General features: G+C 41.9%; 1 protein-coding gene and 1 long non-coding RNA gene across 2 annotated transcripts; both read right to left on the bottom strand.

Annotated features, from left to right (window-relative positions):
• Nucleotides 1–4,258: 4,258 nt before the first annotated feature.
• On the bottom strand, nt 4,259–11,788 carry LOC124274874. The gene is made up of 3 exons (XR_006898059.1): nt 11,696–11,788; nt 5,177–6,533; nt 4,259–5,107 (listed from the first exon to the last, which is right to left on the bottom strand). It is a non-coding gene; the product is annotated as an uncharacterized LOC124274874 (long non-coding RNA).
• Nucleotides 11,789–12,080: 292 nt separating this feature from the next.
• Nucleotides 12,081–17,066, bottom strand: LOC124274993 (E3 ubiquitin-protein ligase TRIM33-like). Its single transcript, XM_046710413.1, has 4 exons — nt 16,972–17,066; nt 12,575–13,614; nt 12,312–12,370; nt 12,081–12,125 (listed from the first exon to the last, which is right to left on the bottom strand). The coding sequence occupies exons 2-4, from the start codon at nt 13,611–13,613 to the stop codon at nt 12,081–12,083; spliced, it is 1,143 nt and encodes a 380-aa protein (XP_046566369.1). The 5' UTR covers nt 13,614; nt 16,972–17,066.
• Nucleotides 17,067–22,013: the final 4,947 nt, after the last annotated feature.

Below are 22,013 nucleotides of genomic sequence, written 5' to 3'. Positions count from 1 at the left end.
GAATACTTTGTACATGTGTATATGCGATCACAAATAATAGCCGTTTGTTTTGATACTGCACACAAAGATATTTTTACGATTATAGTAATTCAAGTGATAGTAAGTGAAAACAGGTTTATGAGGAAATCCCTTTATTCAATGGCCTCAAGTCCTCACAGAGTTACCTCCCTTACACCACTTCAACCGACCGCGCAATGTTTATTCTTGTGGGATGAAATGTGTTGATGTTGTTGTAAAGTGATACACTTGAAACGCTATGATGTTTAACATTCAAACCTTTTAATTTTACAGTTAATAAGACTAATTTTTATAAGGTAATATATGACTTTTAAGTATACTTACAACAGTAAGATGTTCAGATGTTCAGAACACACAGTCAGTCTAAAGCCAAGAAAGTCAGGAATGGTCACTCACGTGGACACCAGGAAGGATACTGGGCAGTACCAGAGAATGTGAAAGTAGGAAAACAGCGGTTGGGCTTAACGGGGATTATGCAGATTATGTGAAACAGAAAATGGTATTGAAAAGGGAATTTTGACTTTCCTAAAATAAATGTGACACATCACAATAAGTAATATGATGTGAATACTGCCACACATTTGCAGGAAGTAACCGTCATTGTTTGAACCGGCTGCAGCTGTAAGTCAGTTTGGGATAGGTGGTGCTTTGGATATGTTGCGCCTTATTCGCTGTATATCACTATACGGAAATGTGTTGCTTAAATGGAACACTGTCTATTGCATTGTTTCGATTGATAGACAATTTAATACGTGTGGGACGGTTCATTTCTGAAAATGTTTATATGATAAGGACCAATATAACATCGATGGCTTTGCACATTTACAAAAGATGACATTTTATTCGGTTGACTGTTTTCTGCACAAATTGTATGTTCAGTGCTGACAATAGTTCGTGCGGATTTTTGGAGACGAATGCATATGTCCAAGTAGAAATAGTTGTATTCGTTCATATAGTTAATTCAGAGTGGCTAATTTGGGTGAAACGTTGTCTCATCAATATATAGCCTGGGTTTGCTTCCCCACAAACGTACAACTTGTGATGTTTGTTTCCCCTCTATTGGAATATTGGTAAAAGCTACAATTTAAAGCCTCTCAAACTCACTCCCACACCCGACTAACACCTCCACTATTCATCTACTCACCCGGTCACCCAGCCACTTTAACCTTATTTTTAGCACACTTTTAATAAATTTGGCAGTGTATTTGCAATACGTTTACGATTGAGTGAGTGAGCAATTTTACAATCAGCAATATTCAAGCCATATGGCGGCGGTCTGTAAATAATTGGTCTGGACCACGCAATCCAGTGATCAACAGCATGAGCATCGATCTACGCAATTGGGATACGATGACATGTGTCAATGAGCCTGACCATCCGATCCCGTTAGTCGCCTTTTACGCCAAACATGGGTTACTGGAGATCAATTCTAACCCGGATCTTCACGGGTATACGTTTTAAGAACAGCTGAATGTTTTGAGATGGTGTGATTAGCGGGGCTACGCTTGGCGAGACACAGAAGGTATGTTCAAGTTTTTTCGAGTCGATTTGGTATGTGTGCGGGAAATGCTATATTAACATGATATTAATAATATAACTGCTCTTTTATCAGAATTTGTACCCCTTCAAAAGTGTTAGCACGGGTGCGAATCAAAACCAGAACGCTTATGAATTAACTACTTTAATTTTTCTGGTGTTGAGCTGTATTCAAAATTTTAAGTTATGATGTGCACCAGCAAGATATTGTTCTTATTACAATATAAATATGGAAGACACGTGATACAAAAATAATTATTCAGATCATTGATATATACTTTTTATTAATTTGTAAAAACATATGAACCTAAAATAGTTTAAAAGATTTGCAGAGCAAACTTCTCTTCAGAAGTTTAATACTTTTATATCAACAACAAACCTGAAACATTCAGACGTGTGTCTTCCATGCAAACTCTTTGAGAGATGATTCATAGTTATTGTTCTAGATCCTAATAGATGATGTACTTTGGAGCAAAGTGAAACGATATTTGTACCTATACCACCCATCAAAACTTTAGACTCACTAGTGTCAATGTAACCACTTACTTTAGGCAACTGTTCTAAACTAGATTTTGAAACATATTCCATACTGTTTAACGGTGCTGTTTACACATGAAATGATGTATTGTCAAACAAATTCATAACGGTGAAAAGATTATTGTCATGAGTTCCATAAATGAAACTCAGTAAAATTGGCGAATTCTTAACAAAACTTTTATACAAAACAGTTCACATGCACGATATTTGCACATGCTTTTCCGCAATTTGATGCATGATCCTCGTGCAGTTCATCTGCATAAGGGTTGCAGTTCGTTCCCAAGTTAGTGGAGAAATTCATCTTCGATGTAACCATATATATACAAACATATATCAGCTTGTGCTGTAAGTGAGTCTAAACTTTTAATGGGTAGTATATTAAACCACGTTGGTTGAGCGAGTTAGGCAGGTGACTTTGTTTGCTGGCGATTAGGTGCCTGACTCTGAGGGTGTGTGTTCGAATCCCGGATGGGACCCAACCCAAAAAAAGTACTAGAATCTGTACTCTACTAAGAAGGTGTAGTCCTAAATATAAAGTGTGTTACATATTAAAATATACACTAATATTGTGAATATGGGCTAATGGCATCTTGTATAAAGGCTACTATTTACTTGTTGGTGTACCTACATGGGATACCTGTGACGATCCAGATCAGAATTGGTCTTCAGCAACCCAAGCTTGTCCTTGAAGGTTACTAACGGGATCGGGTGGTCAGGTTCGCTGTCTGGGTTGACTTGCCATCGTATCCCAGTTGTGTCTATCGATACTCATGATGCTGATCACTGGATTGTGTAGTTCCAACTCGAGAGCTCCCAGCACTTTCTTACGTTGAATAAAACCATGTTCCAAAGCGGTATTCCTTACCTGGTCAGAGTATCGGGACCTACCCTGCACATTAGGCATATATTTGTATGTTCAGACGTACAATACACACTTCTCCGAGACAGTTCCAGATGATCCAACCCGTGAAAATCAGGGAAAGAATAGTTCATCAGCAACCCATGCTTGCCACAAAAGGAAACTATGCTTGTGTCGTAAGAGGTGACTAAAGGGATCGGGTGGTAGGGCTCGCTGACTTGGTTGACATATTTCATCGGTAGCCAGTTGTGAAGATCGATGCTCATGCTGTTGATCACTGAATTGTCTGGTCCAGACTCGATTAGTTACAGACGACGCCATATAGCTGGAATATTGCTGAGTGCGGCGTGAAACTAAACTCACTCACTCCTGATGATCCGAGTGTTCATGCAAGTAACCATTTGAAAAAAACCCCTGATAGACCTGATAACATCCCGTGTTGTGTCAGCCCTACCCCTGGTTTTCACCAAAGTGGGAACCACATATGAGACTTGCATCACTTTAGTTTCTCTGCCGAGATGAACCCGACACGCAATAATAAAGCATTGTTGGAGCCGGTGCTATATCAGATTCAGGCATGATCACATCACTAATAACAATCATAATTAATAAATTACACCTGATTCCATGCTGGATGTTTACACAGACTTTGGCCACATTCACAAGCCGACTGTTTCATGACTGACTGGTCATAGGTGTATAACCATATGTTTTAGGTTCGTTTTTTAAACAAACTTTTTCCAACTCATGAATCGTTGCCGCCTTATTCAAATTCACGCTTGACAGAGTTTGTATAACTTGCTTCAGATACATCTCTCACTTACAAATAGTATTGGTGTGAAACTGATATCGATGTTGAAAACTATTAATAAGTGCCAAAATAGTAACCCTTACGTAATGAAATATTGAGTTATGTACAATAATGATGCTAATTTTGGCGCCTAGAATCCAACATGATGCTGCTGCTCTCTGGCGTTACATTATTACCCTGACGGAATTGTACTTTCAAAGCTGCTTCTAAGCACTTCGCACGGCCGTATAGGTCCGTACATCCGCTACTCAGGTACCCATTTTGAACAGCTGGGTGGACTGAGTGCAATGTGGACGAAGTGCCTTGCCCAGGGACACAACACAGTATGAGACCCTAGTCACAAATTTTGGTGTCTCCATCGGCATTCGAACCCGGGCCTTTGGCGTGAGAGGCCAGCATGCTAACCACTACACCACTGAGCTCCACACTCGGTAATGTTCCTTCTTCACAGATATACCGTTGTTTATGACTGAAGGTTGCAATGGAATAAATCCCGATGCTGAGTATATTTATTTCGTGAGAAAAGCACAAAACAAAATGTAATAAATGTACATGATGTTCGTATCCATGAAATCTGAATTACGCTTCAGTGGTTAAAATCTTTCCATGATTATCATATATTCTCTCATTGGTATTTATTTAAATCAATGTGTTCTTTCCGGGGCCTTGCTTAATGTGTATCTCATGGAACATAATCCGTTAAAACAGAAACAGTCTATAGGCCTTCCCAATCGAGTGAGTGAGTGAGAGAGTGAGTGAGTGGATGGATGGTGGTTGGTTGGTTGGGTGGGTGAGTGGTGAGGTGAGTGAGAGTTGGTGGGTGAGTGAGTGAGTATGTTTCCAGCTCTATAGCGGCGGTCTTTAAATAATCGAGTCTGGACCAGACAATCCAGTAATCAACAGCATGAGCATCGAGAGACGAGACACGTGGAAACAGGTTCTGTCGCAGCTTCCCGCACAGAGTTACTTCCCTTTGAACGCAGTGCTTCGAAACAGCCTAATGTCCTCACAATCAAGTGAGTGAGTGAGTGAGTGAGTGAGTATGGTTTTACCTGCTTTAAGCAATATTCCAGCAATATCAAGGCGGGGAACACCAGAAATGGGTTCCACACATTGTATCCATGAGGGGAGTCGAACCCGTGTCTTCAGAGTGATGAACAGACGCTTTAACAACCGAACCGCCCCACAATCAAATCGGAGAGATATATATAGTGAATGTTAAGCTCTGATGTCGTTGATATAACTGTTTATACTTGCTCTTGTTTTAAGTGGATAGTGCATTTGTTCCACGCTGCAGAATAAATTCTAGAAAATAATGTGATTTGGTTCGTTATTCAGTTCCGTACCTGTAGTGAGTGAGTGAGTTTAGTTTTACGCCGCACTCAGCAATATTCCAGCTATATGGCGGTCCGTACCTGTACATAGTGTTAGAACAGACATTTAAAATCTGCCATTTCTGCTTAACTTAATCCGGAAGTTGTTTAATAGTAGATTTAAACACTTCTTACTTACTTTAAAACCTATCTAATCAGGGAAACCAAAGATTCTGCGAACTTGATTGTATTTCGGAATATGCGTCTCGCTATGTACACGGGGACATTCTATGTCCGCTTCTATCACTTTCACCACATCTCTTCACTGACATCAAATGTGACGTATGTGGATTCACAACTACAATAATTTCATCACAGCTGTTCATTTGGGGATTTAAAACATTTACATTACAGAGTAGAAACTAAACATGGCAATAAATTCATGATTTGAAACAACTTTTGATGAACTGTGGATTCAGTTATTTGTTGTGACATTTCCCAGACATGTATGAAATGTATGATAAACTGGTCAACTACTGCAGAATAATAATCATAACAATAGTCATGTGTGGATGTAAAATGTTTGTAACATCCCCTGAATCCAGTCAAGTAGAAAAACAACACATTTAGCTGACCTCGTTACATTCTTGTACACATCAAACAGCATATAGACAGACAACTTATACGTCCGCCTCAATCACTACAATTACATTTGACAGTTTAAATAAATATGTCACACTTACAAGTTTACACAATGTCATGTTTATTTTATTCTCTAATTCAAGGCGTCATAAATAAGTGACTTCTTGGTGTCAGTCATGGTGATATCTGCCCCACTTATCACCTTCATGTTGACTGTGTAGGCACCTGGCCACCCAACACCAAACATGGGAAGAAGAGACTCGCTCCACTCAACATCCACCTTGGCTAAAACAACCTCTCTGTTGAGGTCTATGAAGGCGAGTCTCCCCTCCCACATCCAGCACAACGCCATAGTGGAGGGTGGCCTGTGTGCCGGGTGTGGCAGACATTGTGTTACTGTAACACTTCTCCCCAGACTTCCCCTGCTGCCACACGTTGGTACAGAGACTCCCCTCGTGTGTGCTCACAGCTCCATACACAGACACACCAGGAGCGGCGCTGGTCACAAACATACGTCCCACTGTCTACCTGGCTCTCCTCTCCTACACCCATCTCCAGGACAACCCCCCCAACCTTCCATACACCACACCCACCCTAGAGTGTGTCTCCCAGTATCGTGGTGTGTGTGGGACAGGGGTGACAGTAGAGGGGGATAGAGGAAGGGGGATGGGGGTGGAGGCACATGTACCCTCATATTTCCGTAACCTGCCGCTGTGTCTGTGTTGTGTGGCGGGCGGCGAGTTCACCAGCTCACCGCCTGTAGTTACGTGGCACCATCTTGTGTTGGCTCGATCAGCGGACAGTTGTAGTTTAGGACCTGGAAATATACATTTTGTTTACAGTTTAACGAATTTCCCGACTTCAGACAACAAATTAGACATTTTATTGTCAACCTCGTTTCAATGTTTACAAAACAGCGCACTGAATATCGGCTGCCATTTTCATCTGTGTGTGAATTGTGTCATAATTGTGCTTTAAATAGAAATTATAAGGCTGCAAAAACATTTGTATGGGTATTCTAAATGTTTTCACACATTTTACTGATTGATTGACAATGAAAAAACACTCTATGAAACATTTCGTCAGAAATTGTCAGTTGAGCTGGTTAGCTGTCAGTAGTCAGAAATAGACACTTGCCGCCTGAAAACACATATATATAAACTTCATATCATGATAAAACTATCATTGTTAGTATTCTAAACTCTTCTTATACGATTTACTAAACAAATGAGACCGACAAAGTAGTTGTTTTGACGATATTTTTTTACATCTGAGTGTTCAACAGACACAGTGTCAACAGGTAACTTCTACGTCCGCTTCAATCACTGACCACAGTTTGAGCACACTCGCTGGGCGGGGAGGGTTGTCGCGTTTTGTGTATCAACTGTGACATGTAGTCTCACATTTTATGAATTTTATTACACAGTTCTGAAACTTGCCATTTTCAGATATCATTACCTTTTTCGTTACAGATTCACCAAGAAATATAACAAGAGAGAGAACCTGGAAGACAGCCTACCTTATCGTTCATTCACACAAGTTTTGACTTACATGGTAATGGGTAAACATTAATCTTTAACGTTGTCATATGAATCCTATTTCCTAACACTCCTTATATTTTGTCCTCGTACAAAAATGGGGTAAAACACGTTAACTCATTCTTGTAAATATTCAATTAACATAAAATCTTCAATTTTCATCTTTGAATAATGATCAAGCACTTACAGTACTGTTATTCCTCACTAAACTATTTTCTGCCTCCTTGCTGAGCGGAGCAATATAACTCCGTGGATGTAATATGCTGCTTCAATATAATATTCATTGCTGCAAAGCACATCATTTTTGCAGTTTATTGTTATAATTCTAGGCTTTCACCTTACACATTTCATCGGCATTAAACAAACTGACACTCGCAATTGGAAGATCATTTTATGATGAACAATAAACATTATCAGATAAGCTGTTTGTTTAATTTGTTAAAGGTAATGAAAGGGATTTTCTGGGCCTAGCCGTTAGTTTAGACAACGGTGGAACAGTTTTAAACTAAACAGAGCCAATTCAAATTTCATTACTACCGTTGCCGAGATAGACAGTTAGCTCGAGTATCGAGGGCGATAGATAGACGCTCCGGGTAACACCTGTAACATGAATCTTCAGTCGTCGGTGAGCAAAATCACGGCTTGGTGTTCCTGTTTCATGTAGTTCTCGTTTACTACCAAGAGTGACGTGAACTGTTGTTTATTGTTTTTGATAAAACTTAATAAGAGGAGGATGAGTTTTAACTGAATATATAGTTGGCTTGTTGATTGTTGTTTAACGCCGCACTCAGCAATATTCCAGCTATATCGCGGCAGTGTGTAGATAATTGAGTCCAGGCAATGCAGTGATCAATAATAGGAGCATCAACCATGTCATCCGATCCGATGCATAGTCGCCATGTCTCCCAACTTCTACGCCTCCCCACAGCGAGCCCGACCACCCGATCCCATTAGTCGTCTTTTACGACAAGTATGGGTACCTGGAGACCAATTCTAACCAGGATCTTCAAGGGTACGCTGAATATAAGACATGTTTATGCTTTTCTAGCCCACAAAAGATTATACGTCATCCATCGTGCTGGGATGTGCAGTGAGGGCGCCATGTGAACAGATTCTTATCAACCTGTAGACGGGGACATTATCTATCATTACTCCAAATGCTGGTATCGGCCGCAACGTTCACGCCCACTTCGAAACATGTTAACAAACTTTTAAAATCTTGAAAATGAAATTCAAGTGGGTATTAGATATGTTACATCACTGACAGAGAATATTTGTATACAGCATGTGTGTATGTGATTAACAGAAGAACTGCTATCTCCTGACCCAAAGATTATTTTATCGAAACCCACCACGGGGGAGGGTTGTACTCAAGTCAACAAAAATATGTCACACACCTGTGATATGCTATGAATTCATTTGCAATCGACATGCGAAAAGAAGAACAGTCCAAAGTAATCCTGGTTAATAAGATATGCGAATAAAATAAAATGAAACACTTTGAATTATTTGATGGCCAGTGATCGATGTTATGAGTTACTCTAAGCTAGGTCGGTGACTCCTTACACATTTTTCATATGACATTTGACCACAATCAAGGTTAGATATTGCGACTTAGATTTCTATCATTTCGGGTAATTGTTAAAACAACCTGCCGACAACAAACGACGCATGTGATAAACAGGACGGTTCATAAGTATCACGAAAGATGGTGCAGCTTTCATCTCACGTGGAAAAAAGCTCCACCTTTGAAAATATCTCCTTTTTTCAACGTCATTCAATCTGAGATACATATTAATTCACGAAACACTCAATATAATCTCTACATAGTGGGGCGGTGAGGTAGCTTAGTAGTTAAAGCGTTCGCTCGTCACGCCGAAGACACGGGTTCTATTCCTCACATGGGTACAATGTGAGAAGCTCATTTGTGGTGTCCCCGGCCGTCATGTACCTGGAAATTGCTAAAAGCGGCGTACAAACTTACTTACTCGCTCACTCTCTAAATAGCAAATAAAAGTCGGAATAGATCGGCAGTTCCGAATGCAAACATCCGTCCGTGTTTCTGTCACCTGAATGACTAATTCATTGACGATATATACTGGATTGTGAGGGGCGGCCATTGTTTCGTAAGAGTATAACAAGAGATCCGGCTCAGCTTCTCACGTGCATCAACTCACATGTATTAAAGATCATCCAACAGTGAATGATCATTTGTGTGTCCTTCACATGATTGAGTGAGTGAGTTTAGTTTTACGCCGCACTCAGCAACATTTCAGCTATATGGCGGGGGTCTGTAAATAATCGAGTCTGGACCCCTATCAATAGCATTCCTGTACCTCATGTCTAAGAATAAGTCATAATAGAGTATACCTAGAACCACATCCAAGAAGTGAGGATACTTCTATAAACCCAGTGAAAAGTCTTATTTTAAAATAACTGTGAGTGTTTCTACAAACCCAATACCACGTTCAGTGTTTTTATAAATCTGAGAACACCGACATACACCGTGTCTTGTGTTCAAAGGGCAGTGGTGTGGTCCAGTGGTTCGCTCCTCACGCCGATGGCCCAAGTTCGATTCCTCACATGGGTACAATATGTGAAGTCCATTCCTCATGACTGCCGCCATGATCTTGCTAGAATATTCACTCACTCAATCTTGTGTTCAAGGGACAGACCATTATACCACAGCAGTGCGGTGAGGAGATTCTGCGTTTCAACTATGTATAACATAAAAATTCAGACTTCAGAGAAACACCAAGCTCCAAACACAGTGTGGAAGGGATTCATCATCAGCGGGTACATCATCCCGTGTACAGCACGCACAGTACAACATCCAGTGTACAGCACGCCCAGTACAGCATCGTGTGTACAGCACGCCCAGTATATCCTCCCGTGTACAGCACGCCCAGTACAGCATCCTGTGTACGGCACGCCCAGTACAGCATCGTGTGTACGGTATTCCGTGTACAGCACGCCCAGTACACCATCCAGTGTACAGCACGCCCAGTACATCATCCCGTGTACAGCACTCCCAGTACAGCATCCCGTGTACAGCACACCCAGTACAGCATCCCGTGTACAGCACGCCCAGTACATCATTCCGTGTACAGCACACCCAGTACAGCATCCCGTGTTCAGCACGTCCAGTACATCATTCCGTGTACAGCACACCCAGTACAGCATCCCGTGTACAGCACGCCCAGTACATCATTCCGTGTACAGCACACCCAGTACAGCATCCCGTGTTCAGCACGTCCAGTATAGCATCGTGTGTACATCATCCTGAGTACAGCACGCCCAGTACAGCATTGTTTGTACGGCATCTCGTGTACAGAATCCCGTGTTGTTTAGGAGTAATTATGTATAAGATAACAACCTCTATTACAATATCAGACTTCAGAGAACCACCAAGCTCTCAATACACTGTGTGGAAGGATTCAGCATCAGCGGGTACATCATCCCGTGTACAGCACGCCCAGTACATCATCCCGTGTACAGCACGCCCAGTACATCATTCCGTGTACAGCACGCCCAGTACATCATCCCGTGTACAGCACGCCTAGTACAGCACGCCCAGTACATCATCCCATGTACAGCATGCCCAGTACATCGTCCCGTGTACAGCACGCCCAGTACACCATCCCGTGTACAGCACGCCCAGTTCAGCATCCCGTGTACAGCACGCCCAGTACAGCATCCCATTCCCGTGTACAGCACGCCCAGTACATCATCCCGTGTACAGCACGCCATGTACAGCTACCTGTGTACAGCACGTGCAGTACATCATCCCGTGTACAGCACGCCTAGTACAGCACCCCTCGTACAGCACGCCCAGTACAGCATGTGTACAGCACGCCCAGTACATCACCCCGTGTACAGCACGCCCAGTACATCATCCTGTGTACAGCACGCCCAGTACAGCAACCTGTGTACAGCACGCCCAGTACATCATCCCGTGTACAGCACGCCCAGTACATCATCCCGTGTACAGCACGCCCAGTACAGCACCCCGTGTATAGCACGCCCAGTACAGCATCCCGTGTACGGCATCCCGTGTACAGCACGCCCAGTACATCATCCCGTGTACAGCACTCTTAGTACAGCATCCTGTGTACAGCATCCCCTGTTTAAACAGCAGTCAGTACCCTATCCTGTTTATGATTGATTGGTTGGTTGGTTGTTTAACGCTGCCCTAAGCAATATTCCAGGTATATGGCGGCGGTCTGTAAATAATAGAGCCTGGACCAGACAATCCAGTGATCAATAGCATGAGCATCGAATCCGCATTGGAATACGATGACATGTGTCAAGCAAGTCAGAAAGTCTGACCACCCGATCCCGTTCGTCGCCTCTTACGACACGCATAGGTATCCTGTTTATGAAGTGCGGACAATGTCGCTCCATCAAGTGTTGAAGACAGTTAGCATCTGATTGTACTCACACTGCAGAGCCACCGGCGTCATCGTCCCTGTTTCACGTCTGTTGGTTTCACGCCCAGCTTCTGCAACATATATCCTTGCTGTATGTCGAAGAATCACGGAAAGAGCACATGCATATATATATTTGAAAGTATAAACTGAATTTGGTTTTAAGAATTATAGTAGGTTTAAAGATCGGGGTACTGCTCTTTTGAACACACCATAACATCTATCAACACAAATTCTCAGTCCATTTAATTCCCGAAGTGCTCTTTAATGGTCAACTCCATTTAAAATATCGTGCCAAAGTGATTAAAGTCTAACACTGAACACTTATCATAACATTATTTCTATTCAAAATTGTGACTGCGTGGTATCAAAAATATTCTTACTATCAAACATTATTTCCTATTTAAGTGGTGTTGGATCATAAGGAACTTCCAGGAACTCCACCTTTTTAACAAAAACACACGATTAAAACAACAGTAGCTTCGTTTAAAATCTAACATACAAACATCAGTTTAATGTACAGACAACAATAACATTTAATGTCGTCGGGTGATCGTAATTTGTTTATGATAAATACTTATGAAAGAACAAGACATATATAAGTATGTTTACTGATTAAGAAGTACTTACATGCTCGTGTGTTCTCTCTGCATCAGTTACATGACTGTCATCTGTCTGTGTATCTTTGTCTGTAAAATGACCAACAGTCAAATCAAACAGTTGACGATTTACTGAGAAATGTATAGATCGAACATTTTCATCATACCATCTTAAAGTGACAATAAGGTGAATAATCCGCAAAAAGCTCATGAAATATTTTGTATATTCTTGACAAAGCTTCAATCGAAAAGACTTGACATATATATGGACATATTGTCAGCTGAAGTAAGTACCTGATGGTACTGAGCCATATCCACTGATACACCCGAATTTGGAAATTTCGGATTTCAACTTATCCAGTCTTCTCGTGTTGAAAGCGGCTGCAGGTGTCCTGTGCGTGTCTGGTGGAACTGATGTGAGGTACGTCTTTGTTGTGTCTTGTATTGAACTCTCCAGTGTCAGAAAGTCCGAGTTTGAAGCATATCTGAGAACTGTCTTGATGTAGTCTGAGGTCCACTTGCATCTTTGACTCTCGCCTTCAGATGTAACTTGCTCGGTGTGTAGATTTGACAGTTCCTGCTTCGTCTGATTCTCAAGATCAATGATCAGCTCCTTCTCTCTTTGATCGAGTTGTGTCCTCAGAGAATGGAAAGTGTGGTGGATGGTCTCCTTCAGATTACTGCTTGTCTTTTTGGTGTCATTCACGGCTTTGCTGATGCTCTTCAGATATGCTTGGTGAGAAGCATGATGTGCAGTCACGTTCTTCCCATGTTGTTCTATCCGTTCTTTAGCAGCACCAGCAGCTACATCTGCATCCCCAACATCGTGCTCAGCATGCTCGCCAAGTCTGCATTTGGCACAGATCAAAATGTTACAGTTTTTGTCAAAATACTCAAGAGGATAAGGGCTGTGAAGTTTGCAAACTGGTTTAGTATGTATGCTTCCCGGTGTTGTATCCGTAAAGGTTTCAACAACATGTATTCTGGTAGCTTTAAAACGATTGTGCAAGTTCTGGCAGTATTCACAAAGGAACTCTTCACACTCTGGACACCAACACACAGCCTGGTTGCCGTCATCATTTGAACAGAGAAACTCTGTGGGGCGGTGTTTGACTGTCAGGTAGTATACTTCCTTTCTTCTCACCACATCCTTCTTGGGTGGTGTATCTATGAGGTTGACCTCCCTCTGACAAGTAGAGCATAATATCACACCACCAGCTGCAGATGTGACACACGTCTCACACACGGCGTGTAGACAGGGCAGTAGGTAGGGGGCGGGGCCTTTTAGGGTAAACTGCTGCTGACAGACAGTACACTTGGGGAAGGCGTCCATTCTGAAACAAATAATATCGGTGTCTCTATTCAATCGATTCCACTTCATAAGAATGGCATATTGATTCCAGGAACATACATGCACAGAACAGAAGTATTTGATCAAAATTGCATTTGAATGAAACATTCACAGTCACGGATAATGAATTATTTGAGCAAGCAATGAATGTTTTCCTAAGCACAGCCACTTAAACAAGCGATTGTAGTTTCAAATTACTTTCCTACGCATTTTAATATGTAAGTTTGATTCTAGCGGACTTCTGCTGTCTATCTCAATCACACAGATTGTTTCTTGGAGTAATTTACTCTTCTTGCTCACAGACCATTATACACTATTTACTCTTCCCGTGCCTCCAACCCTTTTTGATTTTTACTAATGTATCCTTTTTCACAGAATCCCACACTTTTTACACCTTATATTTTAATATCAATAGGTACTATTCACTAAATCCGATTTTCCAAAACAATGTGTTACCTACCAGTTGACTTTATATTCACTTCACCTGTCGTCCCATACCTGCCATCTACCAGCAGACACTATTCACTTCACATCTAACCCTCACACCTGATATCTACCAGCTGACACAATTCCCTTCACCTGTATCCCCCAAACCTGCTGTCTACAAGCAGACACTATTCACATCATGTGCATCCTCCACACCTGCTATCTACCAGCTGACACTATTCACTTCACCTGCATCCCCACACCTGCTATCTACCAGCTGACACTATTCACTTCAAATGTATTCCAACACCTGCTATCTACTAGCAGACATTATTCATTTCACCTGTATTCCGACACCTGCTGTCTACCAGCTGATATTATTCACATCATGTGCACCCTCCACACCTGCTATATACCAGCAGACACTATTCACTTCACCTGCATCCCCACACCTGCTGTCTACAAGCAGACACTATTCACATCATGTGCATTCTCCACACCTGCTTTCTACCAGCAGACACTATTCACTTCACCTGCATCCCCACACCTGCTGTCTACAAGCAGACATTATTCACTTCATGTTCATCCCCCAAACCTGCTATCTACGACCAGACACTATTCACTTCACTTGCACCCCACACACCTGCCGTCTGCAAGCTGACACTATTCACTTCCTCTGTATCCCCACACCTGCTGTCTACAAGCAGACACTATTCACATCATGTGCATCCTCCACACCTGCTATCTACCAGCAGACACTATTCACTTCACCTGTATTCCAACACCTGCTATCTACTAGCAGACATTATTCACTTCATGTGCATCCACCAAACCTGCTATCTACGACCAGACACTATTCACTTCACCTGTATTCTCACACCTGCTATCAACCAGCAGACACTATTCACTTCACCTGTATTCCAACACCTGCTATCTACTAGCAGACATTATTAATTTCACCTGTATTCCCACACCTGCTATCTACAAGCAGACATTATTCACTTCACCTGCATCCCCACACCTGCTGTCTACAAGCAGACACTATTCACATCATGTGCACCCTACACACCTGCTATATACCAGCAGACACTATTCACTTCACCTGTATTCAAACACCTGCTATCTACTAGCAGACATTATTCATTTCACCTGTATTCCCTCACCTGCTATCTACCAGCAGACATTATTCTCTTCACCTGCATCCCCACACCTGCTGTCTACAAGCAGACACTATTCACTTCATGTGCATCCACCAAACCTGCTATCTACGACCAGACACTATTCACTTCACCTGTATTCCAACACCTGCTATCTACTAGCAGACATTATTAACTTCACCTGTATTCCCACACCTGCCGTCTACCAGCTGATACTATTCACTTCATCTGTATGCCCACACCTGCTGTCTACCAGCACACTATTCACTTCATGAGTATCTCCCAAACCTGCTATCTACCAGCAGACACTATTCACTTCACCTGTATTCCAACACCTGCTATCTACTAGCAGACATTATTAACCTCACCTGTATTCCCACACCTGCCGTCTACCAGCTGATACTATTCACTTCATCTGTATGCCCACACCTGCTGTCTACCAGCACACTATTCACTTCATGTGTATCTCCCAAACCTGCTATCTACCAGCTGACACTATTCACTTCACCTGTATTCGCACACCTGCTATTTACCAGCAGACATTATTCACTTCACCTGTATTCCTACACCAGCCGTCTACCAGCTGATACTATTCACTTCATCTGTATGCCCACACCTGCTGTCTACCAGCACACTATTCACTTCATGAGTATCTCCCAAACCTGCTATCTACCAGCAGACACTATTCACTTCACCTGTATTCCAACACCTGCTATCTACTAGCAGACATTATTAACTTCACCTGTATTCCCACACCTGCCGTCTACCAGCTGATACTATTCACTTCATCTGTATGCCCACACCTGCTGTCTACCAGCACACTATTCACTTCATGTGTATCTCCCAAACCTGCTATCTACCAGCTGACACTATTCACTTCACCTGTATTCCCACACCAGCTATTTACCAGCAGACTATCCACGTCAACTGTATCCCCCCAAACCTGCCATACGACTAGACAGCATTTACTTCACGTCTATCCCCCACACATGATATCTACACACACTATTTACTTTACCTGTATCCCCCAAACCTGCTATCTACGACCAGACACTATTCATTTCACGTCTATCCCCCACACCAGACACTATTCACTTCACCTGTACCCCATCACTTGCTAACTACCAGCAGACACCATTCAGTATTCACCCACCCCTTGCGCTGTCGGCCACTATGCACAATTTCCTCCACACGTATCTGACACACATTATGCTATCGACCCGTATTTACGAGTCACCCCACACGCAGGTTTCCTTGACCTACATATCCTACTGCACAGTTGCCGGGTGTTTAGGTCATCGTGACATGTCTCCAACATTGTTAATCCTCTAAAAATAACCTGTCCTACCTGTCGCGTTGCTACGTTTATGCCCCTTTGAAAGCATTCATAGCGACGATATTGAATACTTCAAAGTCCTGTTACAACTACAGGATTCAGGTTATTCCTTGTAAATACGTCCAAATAAACACCGTTTGTAACTGCCACAAAGTCAGACAGATCTGTTCTTGCTTTTTAAGAGTTAAATTACACGGATCGTGCACACCTCTCTAAGAGGAATGGCGTCTGAAGTAGGACTGACATCGATAGGATTAACTGTTGGATTTGACGCTCGACTGTGTAAGCTTAAATCCTGGCCAGAGTAGATACTTTATGAGTTATTATTTTCGCGTACATATTTCGCTGATTTCCACTGCAAGTATATCTTTATCAAGACAGATTTACTGGGATGTGTTGAGACAGCACAAGACACACCTACCTGGAGGTTCGGCTTCCTTGTTGTACATGTCACTTCCGTTCATGCGCGAGCTTTATCGTAATCGAATTTGATATGTTGCATAATGCTTTGAGGTGGATGTCGTTCAAGCTGGAATATTTGATGACAGTGTCCGTTATGATGAGATAAAAGTTTTACTGTTGTCCCATCGCGGGTCCGTGTGATGTGGGAGGGAAGTTCTGTACACTGTTATCAACTGAATTAATTTGACAGCGAAACAAATTGTGAGACGAATTATTTCTGTTAATGCATCAGCTCATGACGAAGAAGGCCCTGGTTGATTCCCTAAAAAGGATCCAGCATGTCAATCCCATTTCATATGTCCACCACCATCATCTGGTTAGAATATTTGTAAAGCGGATCACCCAACCATCACTCACTCACTCACTCAACCACTCAACCACTCACTCAACCACCCACCCAACTAAATATACCATATATACCGCGTTCATTCATCCGAAGGGTTGTGATAGAATAGCGACCTGTCACAGCCACCCTCACAGAGTTACCTCCCTTCGACCGCTAGCGTTCCCTGTAGCTGTGACGTTAGATGGACTGTTCCACCATGTTCGTGCGGAGAATTAATCCAACTGACGCCAGTTTGTAACAGGAGACCTATGCCTGGGTGAAATCGGCGATATTTTACGAGAGAAATCCCAACAATGAAACTTCGTCACAAACCCAACTTTGTGTGCTGGCGATTTTGCGCCGCACGCTGAGTGAGTGAGTGAGTATGATTTTATTCTGCTTTTTAGCAATATTCCAGCAATATCACGGCGGTGACACCAGAAATGGGCTTCACGCATTGTACCCATGTGGGGAATCGAACCCGGACCTTCGGCGTGTCAAGCGAACGCTTTAATCACTAGGCTACACCACCCTCCCCCGCACGCTGAGGCAGGACTGGGCCAAACTTATGTTTGCAAATTTGTCATGTACTGAGAAAGTATCACCCGAAACAAAACTACGTTACATAAACTGGCATAACTCTCTATGATGCTACACTGGTCTCTAGGTATTACACACTAGAAATAGTGGATGAATGATTCTGTGATAAATAACATTTCATCAACTGCCCTATGATGTAAAGTATACCAACGTTTGTGAGCAAAAAAATGTTTAAACTATGGTTGTAAGAGTGAGTGACTGATTTTATATTGAACGTCACATCGGCAATATCTCAGCCATATCGTGACGATAACAATTTATACAATAGAAATGAAAACATTTTGAAGGGGTAAAACCTATCGACAATTGACAGTAAGATACTAGGGTATTTCAGATATGAACATAAAACTAGCATATAAAACTTAAACATTATAGTACAATATAAATCACGGGCTGTAGATCGCCAACAACTGAAGACTGATCACCATACTAAGAACGATGGGGACTTACATTACTTTTGCTACATGTATGGACCCTAGCCGGATTTACACCATCCCTTCAGCCACTGGAGATGGTAGGAAGATTTAGCCGAAAGTTAAAATAAACAAAATACTACGATTAAAAAGTATGGTTGAGCGAAATTGACTTTGAAAGTTATCGGGACTTGCGTACCTTCTCAGGAGGACACATTTTTACGACACTTTAACCCCCTTTGAGGATACAGCCACTAACAATCGAAGTTGCTAATTCATACTAGCATGTTTAAAAAATCATATATCTATTTGCAAAAAATATTATTAAAAATTTATGTAATAATTCTATTTCCTTTAAATTTTCCATAATTAAATGATAATTAACATTATAAAACAGATCCTTAATTGTTTTGACATTGAAATATTTATCCCTTGTGATGGAAATATCATGGCAATCAAGCAGGACATGCTTGACTGTGATTTTCTCATCACAAGGGATACAAAACGGAGGATCTTCACCTTTGATCAAATACTCTAGTATTGTATCTAGTTATGGTGGTGAGAAGTGTCAATTTTCTTTAACTGCCCTGTTTTATACCAGTAATTAGGCCAACGTTTGTGAGCCAATGCTTAAAGTACGAAGGAGAGAAGTGCCAATTTCACCAACTGCCCCATGATATTAAATATTGTATTCTTTTGTTTTAATATTCTTAATTGTATATTACAGGTCTTTCGGGAAATCATCACGCCGAAGACCCGGGTTCGATTCCCCACATGGGCACAATGTGTTAAGCCCATTTCTGGTGTCCCCCGCTGTGATATTGCTGGAGTATTCCTAAAAGCGGCGTAAAACTAAACTCAGTCAGTCTCAGTCTTTCAGGAAATAAATACTGTTAAACCAAATATTGTTGGTTCATTACACTGAACCAGTTTGTACCAATGAATTGTACCTCGATGCGAGGCGTTTGGCAAGAAAACACTCAACCACTGGGTTACCCCACTAAAGGCAAAAACTCAAACCCTCAGTCTTGGTGAGGTATATTTAATTCCGATTTGAACAGGATTTCTGTTGTGCGAGGAAATACAAACTTCACGTGAAAGAAATATCTAAGGTAGTGCAAGTGTTTACTACTCTAGGTAAACACTGAATCTTTTGTATGCGCCCAAGTTCCCGGGAGCTCTTGGCTGAGCCGAGTGTCTGAAACCGTCAGTTTTAGACTGTGAATGAGTGACTGGGAGAGTTTAGTTTTACGCCGCATTCAGCAATATTCCAGCTATATGGCGGCGGTCTGTAAATAATCGCGTTTGGACCTGACAATCCAGTGATCAACAGCATGAGCATCGATCTGCGCAATTGGGAACCGATGACATGTGTCAACCAAGGCAGCGAGCCTGACCACCCGATCCCGTTAGTCGCCGTTTACGACAAGCATAGTCGCCTTTTATGACAAGAATGGGCTGCTGAAGACCTATTCTACCCCGGATCTTCACGGGTCGTTTTTGACTGTGCTTACCTGGAATATGATCTATACAGGCATGATGGAAAGTTACTTCCTCAACCTAGTTTAATCTCTGAGCCCTAAGATGTTAAGTCTCCAGACACCATACCTACCGACAGTGTGTCCCATGAATACTGTGAGAGCTCGTAACATGACCATCATTTCGTTTATCCTTGAATATCCGAATTATGATTGGCGTTCGGCAACCCATGCGTGTTGATAGAATCGACTAACGTGATCAGATCATCAAGCACGCAGACATGGTTGATGCGTGTCCTTATATCCCAGTTGCATAAATCGATGAACCTGATGTCAGTCACTGAATTTTCCGGTCCAGACTCTATCATGTACAGATCTCCGTCGCATAGCCAACAAACAGAAGCTTTAAACAAACAAGCAAACAGAAAAACACTAAATTTACTCTTTGTTTGCTTAGAACTATTTGCAAAAATCTTGATCCGGACGCATCTGTTTTCGTCATCCCCAATTGATAGCTTGAGCAACAGTCCATGCCGACCCCGTATGATGACAGTCAGACCCGTGAAGATCCGGGTTAGAAATAGTCTTCAGCAACCCATGCTTGCCGTGAGAAGCGACTAACGGGATCGGGTGGACAGGTTAACTGACTTGGTTGACACACCATTGTATCCCAACTGCGTAGATCGATGTTCATGCTGTTGATCACTAGATTGTCTGGTCGCTGTTTTATCTAGAAACATTTCCCAAGCATTGAGACTCTACATAAAAAAATCAGTCTAAATTAAGACTATCGCCAAGTGTTCTAACTTTAAAATGAATTAAGTCACAAATTAGTGATAACCGTGTATATTTATTTGAATGTTATTCTTCATTTCGCCCTTCCGCTATCTTGCTGCTCATGTTGGGGATGGCAAACATAGAAAATGTACGAATGTCCAAAGAGGTTTTTCTTACGAAGACTAGTCAGCTCCATATACACCAATGATACTGCAGGCAGACTGGTATTGCAAAGTGACAGTGAATGAATAGGGTTTGGGCAACTTTAATTATAACAATATTTCGGCAATACAACGGTACCTAAAAGGCTCCACGACATGGACTTTACCCTTCACGAACGAATGTTTTAACCACTAGGCTACCCTACCGACCACGACGTGAATATTAGTTAGATCAAAGTCGGTCTTTGCAAACGCCAACTGCCATTTATTAAATGAAAACTGCTGAGTCAAGGGATACGGTAAGGACGTCTCACATTGACTTGCATATTTTCCACACCCAAAACACCCATCTCTTCATTGATTATAAACTTGTAATGTTTGCTCAATAGCTGGGACTGAAAGATAACGGTGGACGCTAAATATCTAGGTCATATCTAGGTCATTAACTGGGATCATTCGCTGGTAGTTTCAAATCAATATGTATGTGTGGTGGGCGACGTATGTTGTGGAAAGTATATTTTGATTTCTTTGGCAAGCATTTATGTTTATGATTAACTTCGTGTAAGTAATATGACCAAATTGGTTATATATTTTCGTATTCAAATAAAATGTACCCCCCGAAGATCCGGGTTAGAATTGAGTTTACAGCCACCCATGCTAGTCGTAAGAGGCGACTAGTATCGGATGGTCGGGCTCCCTGACTTCGTTGACACATATCACAAATGCATATATCGATGCCTATGGTGTCAATCACTCTACTGTCTGGTCCAGACTCGATTAATTTACATACCACATTTAGCGTGGAGCTAAAGAACAAACAGACCAACAAACAAGATAAACAAGTCAAACAAAATGATCCGAAACATGGTATGCACATGGTATGCACAAGGTATGCACATGGTATGCACATGGTATGTACGCATGTAGCTTCACATGAATAGATAATATCGTCATCAAGGCAAAGAGGGTTTCCAACTGTTGTTGATTTAATAACACCTTTTTAAACCTTCATATCATGTTCAAAGCTACACCTCAAAATAATACCTGATTAATTTTCTCACGTAACGGAGCAAAACCACTGAGTCACGCAGGTACACACGAGCCCTAGACATGCGGGTGGGCAACTTTGAGGGTTTAGTCATTAGCCGCTTTATCTTGGCCTCGTCGTTGTGGACTGAGCGTTGTAGGTGAGCGTCTAGCTCTATATTCTGTTTTTGTCTGTAAATGAATTTGTTCCAAAACGTCCC

This window comes from Haliotis rubra, unplaced genomic scaffold (assembly GCF_003918875.1).
Source record: "Haliotis rubra isolate DU_JTF1 unplaced genomic scaffold, ASM391887v1 Scf1042, whole genome shotgun sequence".
Taxonomy (NCBI): Eukaryota; Metazoa; Mollusca; class Gastropoda; order Lepetellida; family Haliotidae; genus Haliotis; species Haliotis rubra.
This window is presented reverse-complemented; position numbering and strand designations above follow the sequence as displayed.